At 37.6% G+C, this 20,225-nt stretch overlaps 1 protein-coding gene across 2 annotated transcripts in view; it reads left to right on the top strand.

The window, feature by feature from the left end:
- Nucleotides 1-20,225, top strand: part of LOC128016956 (protein ENTREP2) — a 96,560-nt gene that overhangs the window by 29,076 nt on the left and 47,259 nt on the right. For both annotated transcript variants that reach the window (XM_052601929.1, XM_052601928.1), the window contains exon 2: nt 9,668-9,724. In XM_052601929.1, coding sequence (XP_052457889.1) covers nt 9,668-9,724 — 57 coding nt within the window. The remainder of the gene's footprint in view (nt 1-9,667; nt 9,725-20,225) is intronic.

Genomic DNA, 20,225 nt, shown 5'->3' with positions numbered 1-20,225 from the left:
TTTTAGCAATGTCATATGATCCCTTTAAGAAAAGAAACTAAAAGAAAAAAACACTTCAATGGTAACTATTGAGGTGTTACTGTCTTTGCCAGCGATACACTTTTCTTTCATATTTCAAGGGAATTTTCCAGTAGCTGCCATCTAAATCAAATGTCCACAATGTTTTGTTTTTTTTTAAACTATGGCATTGTAAGGGGCTGTTGGGCCTGAAAATGGCACTTTTGTGTATCGGTTATTTCTAACTTGGCAATACAACATGAATCAAATCGTAATTTAAAAGTATTTCTAATATTTTCTAATAATGTTATTCCTTTCAAGAGGATACAATAATCCATCTTATTAGTCGAAAAAGAAGAAAGTGGGAAAGCCACCTTCAGCTGTTTTAAGAGAGTGATCCAGGAGTGCTTACAGCACGCTCCATCTCCTGCTTGATTTTGCTTTTTTAATTTGAGCTAAATTCAATTTAGAAGTCATTACTGATTAAACTGGCTAAAGTCATCTCTAAAGCACAAAATGTATGAGACAGAGAGAGGGGGGGATAGTTCCCGCAGTGAGAGTCTCTTCTTTTCACATCTGCCTCTCTGCCCACTACAATCCATCTCAATTACTGAGGAAAAGTCCCTGCTGCACAGGATCTCTCTTGCTCAGTCTTTCTCTCTCCCCCTTTAACTTCCCTAATTAGTCTGTTTGTCATCTTTCCCGTTCTCCTCCCGATGCCCTCCATCATCATCAGCATCATGATCCATATTTCCCCTACCGTGTAAAAAGGATTGGTGGCTGTGTTTTGAATGTAATGCAGTGCTCTGATGAAAAGCTCTTTTTCTCTCTTAATGCCACTGTAGTTTGGGACTGTTACGCTGTAATAGCTGGAGACAGGGAGTAATGGGGGATGCTTCAGCTGGCTTTGTTTATCTAATGCTGTCTCAATTTCTGTTGCTCGGCAATTATTCAAAAAGCTGGACAAGAGAGGCCTATTAAAATAGGGGCAGGGTTGTCTACTGAGACAATGTCAACTGATATATATATATATATATATATATATATATATATATATATATATATGTACTGTGCCCTCCACTAATATTGGCACCCTTGTTAAATATGAGCAAAGGCAGCTGTGGAAATAAATGTATCTTTCTGATATTTCATTTAAAAAAATGACAAAATTCCAAACTTTTATTGAAGTAAAACAACTAATTTTTTACATTTTTTGGACTGTAGGTTCTTTGTGCAAAATATATCCCCCCCCCCCCCCACACCCCCTAGTGATTTTTGGTTGAAATGTGACCTGGTTGTGTTCTTGAGATGTTTAGTGAGGTCGACCAATTAATTCTTAAAGACAATCAGCGGTCAGAGCAGACACGTTACTGCGGTGTTGTAGTTATCGGAGGAATTCTGTGTGTGTGCATACTGGCAGGGTCTCCAGAGGGGATCTGTGTGCAGAAAGTGGATGAACGTTACGTGAATAACCGCGAGAGAGAGAGAGAGAGAGAGAGAGAGAGAGAATGATTGAGATGCCCAACCCCCAGCAACGCCAGGGAACCTGCTGTTGTCCCACTGTTTCCATGGCAATGAGGATGAGCTGTTTGTTCTAAGCTCAGAAGCGTGTGAGATGTTAGACAGGGAATAATGGATTGTGGAATGAGAGAACTTGAGGAAGAGGAGGCGAATGATGGAGATAGAACAACTAGTCTGTGTGTAGTGCATTTTGAATGAGATAAAAAATAAATGTAAAGAATTTCAGCCGATCATAGTGGGCTTGACCTTCTCCTGTGAGTTCAGTTGTTAGTGCTGGAATAAACGGTGTCTTTAGAGCTGTTTGAGGACGGTGGAGTTTGTGTCTCAAGAGCCCCAAAAGAGCTGCAGCCAACATGATGGAGAGGTCACAGTGTAAACACAAGTGCTCTCTCTCCGTCTTTACATAAAAACACATTCACAACCCAGCCAACAAAGGAATCCTCTCCCCGTCATTCATCTAGTTTTCACATTTTAATCCAAAAAACATATTTCAGTGCTGTTGACTCTTGAGTCTGATTAATTAAGGCAATGTTCTGTTGCTGGCGCAGGAGCGTATTTTACAGGTACGGCTTCACTCATTTGCGAGGTGTGCCTGTGACAGTAGAATGCAATTTCTAAATTGAACACAGCGAGTCATGTGATCTGGCTGCTTTGAAACCATCCAGAAGGATTTCTCGCCTGCCATGAGATATATCTGGAGTTGTTGTATGTCACCATCTTCAGGAGCGGATTTACACTGACACTCTTTTAATCCCCGGATTGTTCAATTTAATTAAAAAAGAGCGCACGTTTCTCCCTGATGTGTCCCAAAGTTGGATGTGTCTCCTCCATAAACACTCAGGTTTGGATATGTAGTAGACGGGTGTTCTAGGATCCATAATAAAAGAGTTTCAGAAAAAAAGCACTGTAGTGCAACATTACTGTCTTCTCAAAAACTGCTATTCCTATTAGAAGAGTTGGTTAGAATTGCACTATAGAGGGAAAAAAAGAGGTGTGTGAGTGTACACTACCACTCAATTTTTTATTTTTAAAAGAAGTCTCTTGTGCTCAGCAAGGCCGCATTTGAGCAAAAAGGCAACAAAATAATAGTATTGTGAAATATTATTACAATTTCAAATAGCAGTTTTACATTTTAGAAGGTAATTTATTCATGTTATGGAAAATCTGAATTTTCAGCAGACATTACACCAGTCTTCATCGTCACATGATCCTTCAGAAATCATTCAGATATGCTGATTTGGTGCTCGAATGGTTGTGCTGCTTAATGAAGCCGCCATAGAGTGTCTTTATTGTTATTTTTATTTTTTTGGTGAACAACCTTTGAATAAATGGCATTATTTGAAATAGTTTTCTAACATTACGGATGCCTTTACTGTCAATTTCCGTTCAATTTAATGCATTCTTACAGAATAAAAGAATCAGTTTATTTAGAAATAATTGTTAATCTCTAAATTAATATTTTCATAATGCACCAATGTATAATGTATAGTGTTAGCGGAGAATGCATTTCTCTCATATATGTGAAACAGACATTTTGACTTAAATAAATCAAGAGCGTGTGAATCAAAATTGGATCAGGAAATAGTTCAATATATCAATACTTGGCTCTACTTATGTATAGTACCACATACATCCACAATATTTCTCCCTGCAGACACACGACCCTGAGTCGAGTTTCCCTGTAACCTGCACAAATATGCCTTTTCAGGACATGTTCAAGCAGTTCCAGAGAGATGTGTTTAACCTGATAAGAGTGCCCCCCTAACACGATTACAGCTACGACAAGGACAGCCATGGTCCTGTAATGTTATTAGACAGAAGCGAATCTGCAGCAAGGTGCAGGTCATCACTTCAAAGGGGACACAGCACAAGCTGCCCACGAGTTCAGCTTCTGAATACCATCTGGAGCTCAGTGATACGGTCAGTGGTTGACTTCAGTTCTCTGCTGCTAGAGTGAGTGTGAGCAGAATCGCTTTACTACACATCCGTCACATTCAAGAATCAATGGGGAAATGTCTCCTGTGAAAATTGCGAAAGTAGCATTTTTTTTTCTTATGCCGTATGATTATATGTGTTCATACGAGTATGATCAGGGGTTCACAGTGAAGCTCTGTTCAGCGTCGTGTGTGTTGCGTGTTGATATTGAAGGAGTCACTTCACTCTCCGAGGGGTAAATGGGAAATCATTACAAAGCTTGGAAAGTGTCCAGAAAGGGGTTTCCACGGCAACAGAACCACTGTTCCCATCCGTCCCTCTTTTCTCTCTCTCTCTTTCCCTCCCTTTCAGGGAGTGATGTGTAAGTGCGTGTTGTGTCCTCATTCCAGGACCTTCGTTCAGTCACTCTCCTAGCCTTGATGATCATTATCAGATTTATGGATACATCCAAATGTTTTACATATTGAACTCAATTCAAGCCTTATAGTAAGGTGATGAGCCATAAACCTTCATAAGTGCATATGTGAGTATGGATGATACTTTATACTTTCATAGGTATGCACACACCTTCATAAATATGTATGTAAATCAAGATGATAGGCCTTCATTAGTATGTGTGTGAGGGATGCTATGCTTGAGAAATATGCCTTGAAGTCATTTGCATGCATTGCTGCGGGCAGTGGGAGTATGCAATCTATTTATATCTAAGCACATATATGTAATCACAGTTTTCTTCTTCATTGAAGCAACTGAACCCCACGGTCTCCATGATGATGTCAGGAGAGCATGTGTGCTTCTCACACAAACCAGCAGGAGAAAAAGAGAAATCTTGGACGCTCTCCAAACACATGACATGGGCATATCAGTTCAGCCACACATGAGGCCGGTTGAAATCTTCTCACTTACTTGACCATCCTGCTGCCATCACCAGAGGCCTGCTGATGTCTTTACTGCAGCCGGAGCAATAGTAGCAAGCAGCAGCTGTCTAAACAGCTGAGTGTAGCTGAGTCTATTGAGTAGAAGTGATCGGACAGATTGTGGTGCATGACATGTTCTTGTGTTCTCTCATTTTGATTTGATCATTTTCGGCCTTCTGTCTGTCGGTCTTTTCTTGTGCTGGATGCTCAGCTTCTGAATCGTTTTGTGTGCCCTCAGGGTATCATGTAAAATGAAAACATCGGTCTCAGAGAGAATCAGATCATGCAGATTATCAGAGCTGAGTCAGGAAGATCATCCAATAGTATTAGCTAGTTTTGTTTGTTCTTTCCATAAAGGGCATGTTGAACATTGTAGCATATTTTATTGCTGATATCCGACTTTTAAACTTGGGTGAACTCAGTGAAATCGTATGTCTGTGTATTTATTAATGTATAATTAAAATTTTGCACACACAATCCGAATTTTTTTCTTTTTTTTGGGGGGTCTGTAAGATATTTAAACGTTTTTGAAATAAGTGTCTTCTGCTCACAGAGGCTGCATTTATTTAATCAGAAATACAGTAATATTTCAAAATGTTACATTTTATACAATTTTAATTGACTGTTTTTCTTTTTAATAAATGTGATTTATTTCTGTAATGGCAAAGCTGATTTTTTTTAGCAGCTATTACTTCTGTCTACAGTATCACATGGTCCTTCAGAAATAATTTGAATATGCTAATTTGGTGCTCAAGTAACCTTTCTTATTAGTATCACATTTGTTGATGAATAAAAGTTTTGAAATAGAAATCTTTTGCAACATTATCTTTACTGTCACCTTTTATCAATTGAATCCATCCATGTATTATTATATTTAAAAGAAATTAAATCATACTTACCCCAAAATGTAGTGTTCCTCAAATGAATAAGTCCAGCAACACCTGAATGAATGACTCTTATCTTTTTACTGATTCAGAACCTTACCGCACAACCAGTGTAGTTTGATTCCCGAATGGATGACTCTCATGTATGAGTCAGTCCTTTGTTGTGTATCAGAACCATACAGCATGACCTGTATTCCAACCGATTCCAAACAAATTACTCTTACTCTATCAGTCTGTTCTTTTAAATGATCCAAACAATACAGCATGACCAGTGTTCTGCAGTCTGATTCCAGACTGAATGACTATGGTTGATCTTTGTAAATTAAATCCATACAATTTGACCGCTGTAGTCCAGTTAAATCCCAAACAAATATTGCTTATGAGCCAGTTCTTTTTAAATAATCAAAAACAAACACATTTGTTTGGTTGGCTTTGGAACTGAATACATTTTTTAACAATGTTTCTTCTTCTTCTTCAAAAAATAAAGATAATAATAATAATAATGATGATAATGATAATATTTAATGGACCATTCAATTTACCTATGGAAAAAAATCTTAAAGTTATGTTCTTATAACTGTATTAATATGTGATGTTCTTATAATGGTGAATAAAAAAGTTCTGATTTCAACACTCCCACTCTTACCATTTTGTTATGGACATCTTGTTTCTGTGTTTTATTGTCTTCTGTTTTGTTTTAGTTCCTGTGTGCCCTTATTTGGTTATGCTCCTGATCTCATTTAGCCTCATTAGTTTACCTCGAATCACCAATGTTTAGTTAATTATCCTGATCTGTCTTTGTATTTAAGTTGCTCCCTTTCTAGCAATCATCGTTTGGTCACCCATCATTTTTCAAGTGTGAGTCCACTTTTAAATTGAGAGTTTTGGGCTTTCCCTGCTGTCTCACACAATCCTAACATCCTAATGATGTTATTTGTACTTGATGAACTTTCTAAGAAATGATTTTAGAACCTTTAAATAATGTTATAATCACAAACAAGAAAACTGGATGTTTCGGCATCTTAGAAGTATTTCATAACAGCGTTTTATAACAAAACTTTAGTTAACGGAGCTCATCCTGTAGTTTTCATTTCAAATGCAGTATCTCTCAGTCTCTCTTTCTGTGTTAGTGGAGGGGAGTTGCTGTATATCACTGCTGTGCAAACAGTTCAGTGTGATTAGAGAGCACCCTCCAAGCAGCCAGTCGCCCACTGCACCCTCACACTCTGCAGACCACACTCACAACACACTCAATATGCAAACCACTACAAGTTTAGTCTTGATTTTGACAGCCAAGAGCAATTTCTCAAACCGCACTGTGTTTGATCCAGCACTGTTTGACAGTTTGTGCTCCCTCAGATTTTTCCTAATAGTGTAGTTTCAGCAGACTGGACTTGAGCTGAGCCTGGTCCTTAGAGTCACCTTGTCATTTGTGGTGTTTGCGATATGGGCTGTATGACATGCACATATATTAGAGGGAGCAGCTGTACCCTGGTAATTGACTGGAGGGCTCTCTCTCCTCTCATAGCGCCGCTGACTGAGCTAAAAGGCTTTAGTGGCTAATGTCGGTGAGTGGTGCGTCTTAATCCTGTTGAGAGTGCAGCCGAGGGTGAAATCCTTCTTTGATTATTGCTTGCTATCATTGGTTCTTTCCAAAAAAAAATGCACAGGCAGAAAATCACCAGCAAAACTTCCCACCCAGGGCATAATGTGTGCTCTGCTGCACCTCTGGAGAACTAGGGAATATGGGATTGATGGCTGCCAATGTTTTATGACCGTCATTTAACACGCTTCTCCTCAAATAAAGCCAAAAAAGCTTGAGCCGCATAACTTCTGTCCTAAACTATATCCTCCTCCTATGCATTGTCCAAAAACCTATGGAGTCCTATTACAGTTTGACCCTCTGCATCCCAACTCTTAACCTGCTCTCCTGATGTGCTAGAAATGTACTTTTAGAGTCAACAGGGAGCTCTAATTCAGACACAGAGTTAAGAATAATAAGGGATAGTTGTCAGTGGGGATTCATACGATGTTGGAGGGTTCAAGCGGTAGCATGCTTTAATGTGTGTGTGTGTGTTTCTGACATTATCTGTGGTGTGCTATCATTTACCACAGACAAACTTTCTGACTCATTCCTCAGTACATGAATGTACATTTTTATAAAACCTGAGTCAGATAAAGATAAAAAATATTTGGGTATCCGTTCATGATGGAGGGCTTGTATTATTTATAATGCGCCTTGCTGTAGAGCATGGCGCTAGCAACACCAAGGTCATCGGTTCGATTCCCAGGGAAAACAATAACTGATTAAATGTTTACCTTGAATGTAATTGCAAGTCCATTGGGATAAAATAGTCTGCCAAATGCATAAATGTAAATGTAACTATCAGAAGAAAATCAGCAAAAATATCCACAAAAATGACTAACATTATTAATATAATACAATATAACGTATGAAATTACCCCTTTAAATTATACCTTAGCTTCAGTTACATCATGAGATTGGACATTGTAACTAGAAAATATTCAGAAATATATAAAATAAAGCAATTTTCAGACGTTTTTTTTTTCAAAACCAAATCCTATAGATACATCGCTTCTGTTACATGACAACTATATATGTATATATAAAGAAAAGATTATTAAAGTTGTCATGTAACAGAAGCGATGTATCTATAGGATTTGGTTTTGAAAAAAAACGTCTGAAAATTGCTTTCAGTGAGCTCTTTTGTGCCGCTGATCTTTCCACACATATACCAGCCAGGCTTTTCCTCTCATTCAATCTTATCTTTTCCTCAGTCTTGGTGTAGTTTTTTCTCTCTCAATTGCTTCTGAAAGAGGATCAATAATTCAAGAGAGCAAATACAATGTGAACCGTTTCTCACATCATCTCTGAACATCTGTCATACACACACTCTCTTTCTCTCATAAAACATAATCTCATGTCATACTTGTTATAGGAATATATATTTGTGTTGAAGAAATGTCTTAACATTGGCCCATGCATAATTTCTGGAAAAACAGTGGGTTTTATGTGTGTTGTTTTATGTGTGCTATCATTGCTGCACTAATATAATGTTGATTTTTATTTGTTTGTTTTTTATTTATTTATTTATTTGGAGACTTGGCCAGACCAATTAGCAGACCAAATCATGCTTTAACAATACCTTACAAAAGTTTCTGACCCACTTCATATTAAGTGGCCTTAACTACTATGTACTTACATTTTAATTAATAATTAGTACAATGTACTTATTGTGTACATGTTTTTACAATGTACTTATATTTAAAAAAATCTACATGTAATTACATCTGTATTTAATTTCTGTAATTACATTTATAATTGCACTGTTGACCGATACTTTACACCTTAACCCACCCTTAAACTTACCCATACCTCCAACCCTCTCCCTAACCTTACCCCTATCCCACCTCACTATCAGCAAAAGTGTTTTACAATACAATATGAACACAATAAGTACATTGTACTTATTTTTTTATGTAAGTACATAGTAGTTAAGGCCACCTAATATAAAGTGGGACCAAAGTTTCTCTTTGATAGTTTTTTAATTGTTTTTATTTTCTTTCTGAATTACACATTGATCCGATTTCTTTGTTTTCCTTTATTTTATTGGTTATTAATCCCATAGCTGTGTGTGATTGCACATGATGGCATAATCCTGTAATCTTCAGCTCAATCGACTCTTCAGTCTCACTGATCTCTTTTTCTCTTTTGCCAGCAAACACATTTCAGTGACTGAGAATAAATCAGCACGCACCCTACTCAGCATTCACCTCCTTCTACATGGAGCACTATATATACCTAAGTGTTTTAATTCCATCTGTAGCATTATTCATAACCTGAATCTACATTCTAAACTGCTGACAGACAGCATCAGCTTCATTGCTAACGTTTCATTCCCAATGCATATTGGATTAAATGCTCTGCTCCTGTTGGTTTATGTGAGATGGCACTGTGATTGTAGCTCAGAGCTGAGGTCCCATGGGTAATAAGTGTGAATGAGGGAGAGAGGCCTGCTGGACTTGAGCGGTTAAAGGGTGAAGGAGCATGAGAGAGAGAGACTCAGTGGAGTGCTGCTGATTAATGAAGGGTGAAGGAGAAAAAGACACAGAACAGAAAGAAAGAAAGAACAAGAACTGGGGAGGATGTAAAATTGTTCATGTCGCTATTTTTTTTTTTCAACATCTTCATATCCAAAGAATTCTCCCTGCCATCCTGATGACCATATCATTACCTGCACATGAAATATTGATAAAGCCACATGTGATGGAGCACACTTCCTTCTTTTTCCTTAAATGCCTGAGAAGTGATTTGACTTGATGGTGTTGGCGCTGAACGTGCAGCTCTGTTCTTTAATCTCAGAAACCTAAACGGTTTTCTTTTTGTTTCAGGTGCTTTTGTCTGGACTGATCGGAGTGGTGTCATGGAAAAGGCCCCTTTCTTTGGTGGTAAGAAATAAATAATAGTATATTAATAAGCATGTAGTGTTTTCGTGTATGTGCACATGTCCCTCCCCCCACCTCCCCATTATTGCAACTGATATGGGATTTACAATGGTTCATTCCACCCATGCACAATATTACAATTCTGGTTGATATGTTAATTAGCCAATAATTACACCATCAAGTAACATGCTCAACAAGGATGAACTTATTTGATCAAAAACACAGTTAAAACACTAATAGCATGATACATTATTACAATTTAGTTCAGTTTATTGCTGTGATTGCTGTGAGCAGCCATTACTCCAGTCTTCAGTGTCACGTCATCCTTCAGAAATAATTTTAATATTTACTCAAATTAGTTTGTCTGAATAAATGATTAAACTGCTAAAAATGTAAAATTAGAAATGAATTTATTTACACTATGAAGAATGGATATTCATTTTGAGATTTGCTAAAGATTACACTTAACAGTGTTAATTAAATTGTTAGCGTTTTTAAAAATTAACCTTAACTCCGCATTAGATGATGGCAAAAGCATTCTAAATGTAAAAGTAGAGGAAATTAACACGTAGAATCAAATACATTTACAATCACATACCAAAAAATCTAATATATCTAATATTGGCCAATAATAGTTATATTGTGCATCCTCATTTAATTCTTAAATAATTGTTAATTAACCCCCAGTTGTGAATGTATTGTTATACTTTTGGGATTTATAAGTTATTTATATGTTCAGTTTTATTTTCGAAAGCACAAAGTCTTTAGTTAATTCTTTCTCCCATTCATTATATAGACTGTTTTCAGTACATGACATGCACATATAGGCTTATTTTCCTCTTTGCCCTCTGCCCGTCTGTATTTAGCTGTGGATTTGTTCGGTTGTGTGATGCTTGGGCATTATCACAGCGAGCATTATCAGGAAGGAGCTGGAGGGCTTCTGATTGCCTGTCATGTAGTGCTCTGTAGATGGTGTGAACGTCTAAGCTGAGCATGCACAGATCCAGCCTGGCAGTCAGTGGAATGGGAATGGAATGTAAAGTTTATGTATTGGGTTTTGCTTTGTTCAGCCAGCCGTTCTGCTCATGCATAATTGCAGCAGGGATTGGGCACGCTGGCTGAATTTTTCATGCCTCTTGTTCTGTGGGATCGGCTGGCTCCGGAGGGAGCATTAATGGAGAATGCACAAGTTTACAGATTGCAAAAAAGGTGGGATGTTGTTAAATTCATACCCTGACACAAAATCACATGCATAAGACAAATGCATACACAAACAATTGATCTCAGTGGTTCACGCAATGGCAGACAAAGCTATGTACGTTAAAGGGATAGTTCAGCCAAAAATATTCTGTCGTCATTTACTCACCCTCATGTAATTCTAAAAAATGTTCTGTCTTCCGGAGACCACAAAAGAAGATGTTAGGCAGGATGATGACACTGCTCTTTTCCATTCAATGAAAGTGAAGGACGACCAAAAAAAATAGAAATAAATCAAATCAGTGGTCCATATGTCATAGTGGAAAGCTCCTCATTCACTGTCACTGAATGGAAAAGAACAGCATGAACTATATACTAAACATCTCATTTTCACAGTGTCCCTTTTTACATTTTATGTAAAAAAGAAAGCAATTACACGAGGGGTGAATAAATGATGACAGGTGTTTTATTTTTCAGTTAACTCTCCCATTAACTAACCTTTGCTTAATTTTTCACATCATCAAAACAGCCAACGCTGCTCTGAACATGCTTGTCTGCTTCTTGTATCACTGAAGTGTTTACTATGGGTGTAAGCAAAATGTTAACTCTGCTCAGATGTGATGCATTATTGTTATTAACAATCTGAGATTTAGCAATAATGCTTAAACTGAAAATTTAGCAATGTCGATGTTTTCCCTATTTCGATGTGGCATGTTTTACTGTTGTCCTGACTTGTTCTTTTAAGCCTGATGATTATGCTCTTATTATATTTGAGCTTATTTAACTCATTTTCTCAGATTCCTTTTGTATTATTTGTATAGTGGTCACGTGATGTCATACTTCTCATCTCTGGACTGTTGTTCTGGTGAGATCAGGATCTTATTAGTTGATTAACTTTTTCTGGAAGTCGTCCTCATATTCTGTGCTTTACTTCAAAACGCCAGGGAATTTGACTAAATTGCCTCTGCTGTTAATGAATCGAAGTAAAATAAACACTTTGCACACATATGGTGTCTTGCAGTCCAAGTGGTCTGATGGACAGATCTTGTAAAGGGTTCGAGACTGGCTGATTTGAGAGGAATCCCTCTTAGTTGTAGCCTATTACAGCACTGAAAGCAAAGAAGTGTACAGAACTGACAACTGTGCCGTACGGGGTGCTCTCTCTTGACTTCAGACTCAGAGACTGTCATTGAACCTGGCCCTGTAGATCTCAGGGGATTGCCAATCAGCCGGTGAATTCCTCAGTCTTTCCTCATGGGGGCAAGTGTTTCCATTCACATGGGCCAGCGATGATGATTGAGTTATCAATAGGACTCTGTCCATTCAGTCCCGTGCATGGCACAGTTGAAAGCTGTCAAGGCAGAGAAAGATTGATGATGCTCTCTTCCTGCATACCTAGCGGAGGGGGGAATTAATCAGCTTTTAAAGGTGTCTGACAGAGAGGGGTGAGTAGCCACATTCATTTATTGCAGAAACGAAGATGGCAGGAGAGCACAGTATTCACATGGACTGAGGTTTATTAACAGTCTCATCTTCAACACAGTAATGCACAGCAGGACAGTAGACATTTCACACACCTATGAAAAGATGACCTTGATTGAAATACAGGTTGAATGAACTTGAAAGGACATTGATGGACACCCGTTCTCATGTATACAGCCCTGTAGTGTGTAGTGATATTGACGAGCCTGTTATCAGCAAAGCAGCCCTTTGGATCTATGACTTTGCACGGATCTGCGAAAATAATGATCTCCTAAAAACTGTGGTTAAAATGAACCTGGATCCCGGTTCATGAATTATTAAAGCTTGTTTTTATCCGTTTTAGATTCATTTTGTCTGTTTGGAGGGTAAGAATGATGCACTACTGGGACTGAAAGCATTTCGAGAGGCCTAGCTCTGCTCCTCATCAATTATTAGTTTTCATCAGGGATGTATATGTGTGCGTTTTCCTCTAAGTGTTTGGTGAATTGTGAAATTTAATCACAATGTCCTTTGGTATGGTTCATTTTCATGAAGTATGCTAAACACACCAAAGTAATGAAGGGGCAAAATATATGCTATTTTAATGCATCTACTATCTAAAAAAAATACATTATATTACATTTGAGTTGAGTATTATAGTTTATAGTATTATAGTATTATACATTTTAAACAATGCCTTTTTAAAACATTTTCTTTGACATTACAAAACATTAATGCATTATACACCCCCAGTTTTTTTTTTACACCCCTAGGTAAATGTGAGTAGCCCCGTGTTTGTTGTAATTTATGGATATATTGTTTATTTAATTGTGCATGCTTTTTTATCCTGCAATTAAATGTATGTGCCATCATCTAATACTCCTCACAAGTGCAGTTTTTGTTTGTTTGCTTAATTGTTTGATTGTTGGATGTGCAGTTATTATTTTACAAAGCTGAACTGCAGCAGTTTTGTAAAAAAAAAAAAAATCATATTAAAAGTAATGTGTAAATCATCCTCACTCTGCTTTTTTTACTGGTATGAGCATAGAAGCAGGACACACAAATGTGCTTTAGAGAATTCAAAGCATGAATTTCCTAACATAGGATTACAGGAGATAATAAATCTAGTCTCCCTCTGATACAGTGCAGTGTAGGGTTACATCAAGATGCCATGAAAGATCATGTGAGGCCAGTTCTGTTTAATATAAGGTCAATGATATTGAACGTATGTACGTTTATATGCCTATACTGACTGCTGGGAGGAACATGGAGCATGCATATTGTGAAATGACTTTTTCGGTGGTGTTTTTCCCATGTTCCTCTCTGCTTTTGCATTCATTAACCTTTCCACTGACAGATTCCAGCTGCATATGTGCTTCTCTCTGAGTACCATGTGATTAATCTGATGCCTATGGGCCACTTGGAGACTGCTGTGATATTACTTTCAGATCGGCCTCAATCGCTCTCAACTCCTCCTGACCCTTATGATATTTACCCTGCGCCACACATATTCTGTACTCCTAAACATTCCTTTAATATTTCCCCCAGTCTTTCTCAAGGGCACGCATGGAGTGTAAGCTGCCTCCCTCCTGCTGGTCACGTTAACTATAGGCTGAAAATTGTTTGCTTTTTTTCTGATTGTTAGTCTGGGTTTTTTGTTTTGAGAATTTTACCTGTCAGTGTGAGACTTGGGGATTCAGTAATCTCTTTTTTATTTGAGTCTGATATTGTTTCAGATGTTTTGAGAACTGAACCTGAGGTCCTGAGTTAATATTTTATAGTGTTTGGGGTTGTTGTAAGGATGAGTTCTATGGAGCGCTGCCAGAGAGAGAGAGAGAGTGTGTAAGTGTGTGTGTGTGTATGTGTGTGTGTGTGTGTTTTTGTTTGCATATATGTCCCAGGAGTGGTGTGTTTCCTGGTAGAGTGAGTTTGTTCAGTTTCTGAGACACTCTTTCTCTGGCTTCTCTCTGCTCTCTCTGTCTGTCAGTGTATTGCTGCAGTTCAGGATTGTTTTTTCATCATTGAGTGTGTACAACATCAGTTTTCAAACTGTTGTAGGCAACACAACCCTGGACATTTACAAAAATATAAGTGTTGTTCAAATTCATATCTAATTCACATTACCAAATAAATCTTTCAGGCTAAGCCAGGCTGCATTTATGTAATAAAATACAGTAAAATCAATAGTATTGTAAAACATTATTATTACACTTTAAAAGAGCTGATGTGAAAAACCCTGTGAAGGCAAAGCTGGATTTTCAGCAGCCGTCACTCCAGTCTTCAGTTTCACATGATAATTCAGACATCATTCTAATATGCTGATTTGGTCCGTATTAAAAACATGTCTTATTATCAGTGGTGAATTCTGTCATTGGTGTTTTCTTTTAATTAATTTCTTTATTCATTGTGGAAAACATGATACATTTTATGTCAGGATTCTTCAATGAATAGAATTTCAAAAGAGCATAATTTATTTGATACAAACATTTTTAACATGTATATATTACTGTTCAATTTTTTCAATTTAATGAAAGAAAATTAGTTTGTATTTGTACTATTTATAATTATCTGTCTTTTTTTTATTATTTTAGTTGTTTTTTGAGGAAAATATCTTTCATTTCTAAATATTATATTATAAATAAAATGATGCGATTAAAAAATGCTAAGTGATTTTGAAACTGGATCACAAAACCTTAAAATGTTACTACAGTGTACAGTATGTATTGAGTTTTCGGGCTTTTCCTCATATCTGCGATATGCCTATCAAGGGACATTTGAGGCTCTTACAACAACATGATTTATCTCAACTACAGGAAAATGTATATTTAATACAAAATATAGTGTTTGTGTGTATGTTACTCACAAGCTTGCACTCAAAGAGATTGTTGTTTGCCCAGTGCTGTAAACATGTAGAGTACATTCTGATATTCTGATATGATTGGTGATACATGTTGACACCAAGTATTTTTTTCACCCAGCACTTCAGATTCACTGTGTTATAACTTATACTATATATCACTCTAATATCTTTCTTAGTACTCTTCTGCAGTTTAAACGATATTTTACCACCTTTCGTTTGATGGAAAGCAGCAGTGCTGGAATCTGCCAACATGTTTCCTGTTCTTTGTTTATTCATCGTAACCAGAAATTAAGTGCCTTTCTCTTTCCATCTTATTCATACAAGTGCAGCACGTGAATGTGAGAGTGTCAAGAGAAAAACAATTTAATATTTTCTCTTTTTCTGCTTCAGAGGAAGCATTTGAATGTGTGCCCGGTGCAGATTTGTCCTCATCTCCAAGGCAACCCTGCAGCAGGAAGTCAAGAGCATTCATAATGTAGAGTCCAGCTGGAGGCAAGAGCTTATGGGGCTTTAGTGTATCTTTGCTTCTCTATCGGTAAAGCTGGCAGCTGAAAAATGCCTCAAAATTGTGATTTGGAGATAAATGCTCTGAGCATCTTTCTATCATGGTAGCATGTGAGGCTTTGTCAGGGTTGGTTTAGCACAGCAGCACCTCAGGGAGCTTTTGAGAAGCAGTGACCAGTGGAAGGACAGGGGGTAACATGGAGAGGTGAGGAGGGTGGGATAACCAGGCCAAGTGGAGGGTCTGCTCTGAGCCGCTATTAATGTTGATGTTAGAAGGATGTCATTTTGATGAGATTCTCTTATCACACTTAGACAGCAGTGTGAACATATGAACATTTACCATGGATTTCTATTGTAACTGTTGTATGACATATTAAAAATGACAGTCATTTCGGCTACACGTATTCTCACTCATTGTATTTGTGTTTTTACAATTTATATAATTCAATGTTGAAGATTCTTGCAGAAATTTGAAAGTGTCATCCTCTTTGTGGTACTATGGGATAATTTTGTTGAGCAATAACTTACACACAGTCCAGGACAATACACACAATTATGTACAATACAATGCCAAAATTCAAGCCCTGGTATACTGGAGGTACTACCCCAGTGGCAGATTTTGTAACTCTTTTTTATTTCTTTTAAGAGTGTATATTCCAAAATATTGGCAGTTTCCAAATATTAAATATTAAAATTGTTTCCAAATTGTCGACCTATACAAATCTAGTTATTTTTCTATTAATTTTATACATTTCTAATGGCCTCTTTGAAAAAAAAAAAAAAAGGTTCTAAAGCCTTGATAATGATATCGATATTTAATGTGATGTTTAATATTTAGGGATAAGGAACCATAATTGGTTACTACGCACATAACTGCTATGATAAAATGTATTTGGATACATTTTATTTAAAACTATCCTGAAATGCTATCTATACTATATGTGGGGCTCCAGTTAGTCAGTGACTTAAAACTGAATTACTTAAAAACCAAAAACACCTGTTCCTATTCTTTCATTTATCGCCTATTTGAGGATTTCATCAATTGTAGTATTTTAAAAAGCAATGTTTTTGCAAAACCCTTTTCAGTTCAGCATTTTGCAGCATTGTGGTAATTGTCATCCCTTTATAGATTCAGAAGGGATGAGGAGGCTTGTATGTACTTCCTGAATTATTTGACATCTGACTCACAGTTGGCTCCAATTTTGATCATTTAACAGTCAATTACCCCGGATCTTACCACTCTGTATGCACAAAAAGCACATAGCTTGTATTCTTCTCTGCTTCAATCAGTCTTTCCCTGTCTTTTCCAGCCGGCAGCTGTCTTCCTATCTCTATAACGTGTGGTTTCCGGAAGCCCTGACACTGGTCTTAAATGCCTATTTTAATCAGCTAATTACTAGTAAAATGAGGTAATTAGCAGTTTGAACCAGCGGTACAGATGCCTCTCTCGCCCAGCTGCCATGGCTGCAGGAAGAACCTCGGACACAGGGGGAGGAGTTTGAGTGGAAGATTGACGGGTGAATAGTGCTGGGAGTTTCCTGGTGGAAGTGAAGTGTCATTTGTTTTTCACACAGATTTATTGTGTCATATAAGTCCAGGACTTTTGGCTAGCTGTGCGTGTGGGTATTGTATTAGACCTGTCTCAGTGTGGCAGCACAGTAGAGTGGCCTTGTTCTGCAGTCAAGCACAGTGTCTTTAAGCTAAGCTGTATTCATTAGCTCTTGTTTGGTTCAGCTCCCACATTAAACAGAAAACCTCAGGCTTGGCTTTAGACTTTAGGACATTTGGCTATTTAATATATCTTATATGGTTATTAACTGGTTGGGAATTGATCAATTTTAAGAGACAAAAGAAATTGCTGTTTTTCTCTGAGGGTGGAGGGTTACATCTGGTGGTTTCTTTCAGTGAAAGATCTTTTTTTTTTTCGTTAAGAAATAACGTTGTCACTGAGAGGCATGTGTGTCTGATTGCCTACAGAGAACAGCAGTGATGGCTGCAGTAAATGAGTGTGTCAGCTGTATTTACGGTACAGCTGTGTAACCTCAGTCCTCCTGTCTGGTTGTAGTGTCTCAGGAGAGCCCCAGTCCAGATGGGACTCAACACAATTGTGAATCTTCCAACCACAGAATCTTACTTCAGATTCATTATGGTCACCATCCGGTTTATGGTGTACTACAGCAAATACACGAGTGAACATTTTTGTTGTAGAACATTTTCTAACTTCTGCAAAAAGGGTTTCTGATGGCTAAAGAATGTCTCCCATGACTGATTGATTGATTTATAATATCTTAATATCTTCATATCTTCATGCCTTATAGTCACATTTAGCAGATTAGAGCTGGACAATACTAAAGTTAGAATTTTTTGACATTATAACCAATCAGTTGAGATTTTTCTCTTCCTGCATTTTGATGGACCGGTTTGCTATCCAAATGAGAATGTACATTCACACAAATTATTCTTTAAAATAGGTATAAACGGATTATTGCAGGCTCCCAAACTTCTGACGTAGTTTTGTTTGAAAGGAGTAAAGGCCTGCTCAAACCACGAATGATAACTATAAACAACTATAATAATATTAACAATGACGGAGACATTTGGTCTTGTGTCTTGTATGCATTTTGAACCACCTCCTGAGGTTTTTTTTTTTTTTAATCTGCAGATGGTATTTTCTAGTTTTTAATTAGTTTTTATCCCTCTTTGGATACCAATTTCAGTTATATCTGTCATGTAGCAGGGATATAAAACCTGTCCTCTTTCCATTTGGAAAGTTATTGAAATGTATTTACTAAAAGTTAACCAACTAAAATCGTGTGTGCTTACGTTTATGCATATTTTAGTGCATTTAACAAATTTTTTTTTAGAGATTGATCTTTATCTTAAAGCACCTGGAAAAACATTATGCTGGATGTGTGTTGTCCTCCGCTTTCTGCTGCTCACTGAAAATAAATGTTTGGATATCTGGGGCAGCTTACGAAGCCTCAATCACAGCTCGACTGTGACAACGTTTGACAAACGTGCCACTGCCTGCCTCATTCCGACTCTTTTGTTTTCTTCCTTTTCCTTTCCTTTCCATTTTTATGCTCTGCCTCAACCCATCACTCCATTTAACTCTTTCGCAAACGAACTGGCAGGAAGCCCTCTCGTCCGCGTCTGATTACAGGGCACATGGCACACCTACAAACACTTCTGACCTGAAAAGAGATCATTTGACCCTCTGTATGTTCATGCACACTTGTATGTTTGTGTGTACACACATACCACCTGAATGAATGAAAATGCATCTGGTCTAAGTCTGAATGTATCTGTGGTGTAAACAACGCATAACAATAAGGGGAAGTATGATTGAATATTTATTTACAGAAATCAGGTGTCTCTCAGGTTTTCTTGTTTGTATTTGTACTGTGAAATATATTTATTGTCAAATGTCTCTCTCTCTCTCTCTCTCTCCATCAGCTAGCAGACACTCATAACTGTTAACAAAAACAGCAGACTCCTTTGGATAATTACCCAAACACCCACACACGGTGTTACAGCTCATCCTAAGCCTTCTGGGAATACGGTCTCATTTATGCTCGTTTCCTCCGCCTCCTGGAATCCCTCTTCAAATTATGACTTTTATAAATGAGAATAACAGATGATGTTTTGCGTACGCTGTCCACTTATCAGCTTCTCTCTTCTTATTTATTTCTAGTTGGCTACTGAATACTGATCCAGTGTAGGTTTGCTATCCATTCTCTAGAGTAATAATTTGTTTGCAAATACTATAGTAATGAATATAGTATTTGTTAGTGCTGGGAGCCTCATTCATCTTTTTGTGCTACTAAACACAAGCAGATAGCAGAGGGGTTTTGAGGACTCTCCTCTTTCACCTGTCCGTCTGGCAGGGAATGAGATGATCTTCATGCAGCAGGTGGCTCTTCCACACTGTGCTTTGACTCTTGTCACGAATGGAGTAGCACGCTGACAGCAGGGTGTTTGTAAGTCGTCCACTTGCATGAAGACTTTTCTGTCTCCGGCTGCTACCTGAGTCATATGCCCCAGAGAGGAAAAAAAAGAGGAAGGAAGAAATAAAGAGACAGACAGACAGACTTGAATTAGTGTAATGTTTAAATTGCTTTTTCATATAAAAAATCAGTGTGTGTGTGTGTGTGTGTGTGTTGCGATGTGCATTCTGCAAATTAAATCAGTAACATGAAACATTTCACAGACTGTGTTTCTCACTCCTACTCATTTCTGTACTGTATACACACACAGAAAGTGATGGCTCACCTATGGCACACAGCTATTTTCTGAAGTCGCTCTCTTAAGTGCCAAGAAAATTAATTAGAACACTCAGAGAGAGAAATAAAACCCTGAAGGGCTTCAGATCCTCCTCAAGTTTCCTCTCTGGAATAGTTGTATCTGCTTGCTCTCTCACATCCAACAAAACCGCTGCAATTAATTTCTGGTCCACTCTGATTACATGCAAGGTGAATGAAG

Source organism: Carassius gibelio, chromosome A7 (genome assembly GCF_023724105.1).
Source record: "Carassius gibelio isolate Cgi1373 ecotype wild population from Czech Republic chromosome A7, carGib1.2-hapl.c, whole genome shotgun sequence".
Lineage (NCBI taxonomy): Eukaryota > Metazoa > Chordata > Actinopteri > Cypriniformes > Cyprinidae > Carassius > Carassius gibelio.
Note: the sequence above shows the minus strand (reverse complement) of the source record. Positions and strands in the feature narration are given on the sequence as shown.